The 2,077-nt window shown below is 35.4% G+C and overlaps 1 protein-coding gene across 1 annotated transcript in view; it reads right to left on the bottom strand.

Moving 5' to 3' along the window:
- LOC125039505 (ATP-dependent Clp protease proteolytic subunit-like) overlaps nt 1–134 on the bottom strand; it is an 11,972-nt gene extending 11,838 nt beyond the window's left edge. Inside the window, exon 1 of the mRNA XM_047633528.1 lies at nt 14–134. Within this exon, the coding sequence (XP_047489484.1) occupies nt 14–49 (36 nt within the window). The 5' untranslated portion in view covers nt 50–134. The remainder of the gene's footprint in view (nt 1–13) is intronic.
- Between the last annotated feature and the right edge of the window lie 1,943 nt (nt 135–2,077).

The following is a 2,077-nucleotide window of genomic DNA, read 5'->3' as shown; positions in this document are numbered from 1 at the left end:
TGTATGATCTTACTCTTAATAACTGGCGTAGAGAACGTAATAAAGACATTGTGTAGTCGGACTTTGCTGCTTGTGATGTAACTTAGACTTACAGCTGATACGTGTTCGAAGGGAAATTGGAAAGTTAAAGCAATTTTACTTTGTATAACAAAAATAACGTGCAAGAATAACAAAAGAAAACACTATGAAAAAATTAGGATAATTTATAAAGACTTTAACTTTATATAAAATAAAAGTCATATGGGTAAGACACTACGGTGAAAAGAAACTAAAGTCAGAGTTACATCTAGCATCCGGACAAGTTCTCAGACTTGTAAACAATCGGCATTATATCAATTATATTGTTATTGAGTAATAAAAAGGATTATGGAGGAGAGTAAAGTAAAAATAATAACAACAATGATAATGATAATAATAATAATGGTAATACTAATGATGGTATGTATTTACATAATGACCACAATTTGGATTCCCAATGGTTGTCTCGAGTACTACTACATAGTGATAATATGATGATAATAAAAATAAAAATAATAATAATAATAATAATAATAATAATAATAATAATAATAATAATAATAATAATAATAATAATAATAATAATAATAATAATAATAATAATAACAACAACAACAACAATAATAATAATATTAGTAATAATTATACTACTACTACTACTACTAATGATAATAATAACAACAACAACAATATTAATAATATTAAAATAATAATAATAATAATAATAATAATAATAATAATAATAATAATAATTATAATTATAATTATAATAATAATAATAGTAATACTAATAATAACAACAATAACAATAACAACAACAATGATAATAATGATAATGGTAATTATAATAATAATAATAGTGATGATTTCGCCGTTGGCACTCACACAGGTCTCTGGAGTGCCGTCACAATGACTAATGGCTGCATGTATCCTCTCACCACCCCTGTAGCTATTAGATATTAGTTCTAACATACGGCTTCCCCATGTTGGACTCTGTGGTGGGTGGGGGCGTGAGAGGATGAAAGAACTACTCATGTACACTGCAAACAAACCTCAAAATCCCCCAGAGAAAGAGATAAACGATGACGACCATGCAAGGCCCTGGCCATTGCAGTCACTTTGAACCCATACATGGCTTCTAGTGGCAAGATAAAATGCAAAGCACTGGCTGACTGTCAGAGCCTTCTGCTAAAATGGACAAGACTGAGGAACCATTAGCGAAAATCATGTCTGTCCATGAAATTGTCCAGCAGATGGCGTTTCCCACAGTTTAAGATGCCGGGTTGCCAGAGACCAGGGCGTGATCATTGTGCCTAAAGATGAAGCTACCCTAAACTTCCTGCAGGAAACGAAGGAGTTTAAAGATGGGAGGAAAGTGTGTCTTTCACCACTGAATCCCGACGATAGGAGAGTCAAGGTGGTGCTACTTGGCTTCAGGGGCGTCACTTAAGGGGGGGTATGGGGGTGGTTTACCCCCTCAACTCTTAAAAGAGCCTCTTTTTGCAGGGCAAAATCTAGTTCTGCAGGGCAAATTTTCTCTTACGGAATCTGCCTCAATAGCCGATAAGTATTCAAGATATATAAATAACTATATGAAACTAATTGTTGATGATACTTGATTTATAACATTTATAACAGGTTACTTATAAAGAGCTAGTGAGCATTTTCTTTTTCGTTATTTGTAGGGCAAAAATTATTTTTTCAGTGCAAATTTACCCGTCACCCCCCCATCTCATAACATGAAGTGACGCCCCTGCTTGGCTTCTCAGTTTTGAATGATGTAGATGTGATCACATCACATCCACAGGTCTGGGGGCTTCCCGAATGTCGATAGGGAAGACACCAACCAGGCAAGTCCTGGTGGTTCTGAAAGGAGCCCCAATCACTATCCTTGATCTGGGTAATTGGGGCACCTACAACCTCAGAACTTATGTGCCTGAGCTACTTCGGTGCTTCAAGGGCCAAAATTATGGTCACCACCAGGCTAGCTGCAAGGCCAAGTTCAAATGTGGTGTCTGTAGCAAGGTACACAACACCGGGAACAGCTAAATGTCCTAAC

The sequence above is a fragment of the Penaeus chinensis genome, chromosome 27 (assembly GCF_019202785.1).
Source record: "Penaeus chinensis breed Huanghai No. 1 chromosome 27, ASM1920278v2, whole genome shotgun sequence".
NCBI classification, from domain to species: domain Eukaryota; kingdom Metazoa; phylum Arthropoda; class Malacostraca; order Decapoda; family Penaeidae; genus Penaeus; species Penaeus chinensis.
The sequence above is the reverse complement of the archived record's forward strand: the minus strand, read 5'-3'. Positions and strand labels throughout refer to the sequence as shown.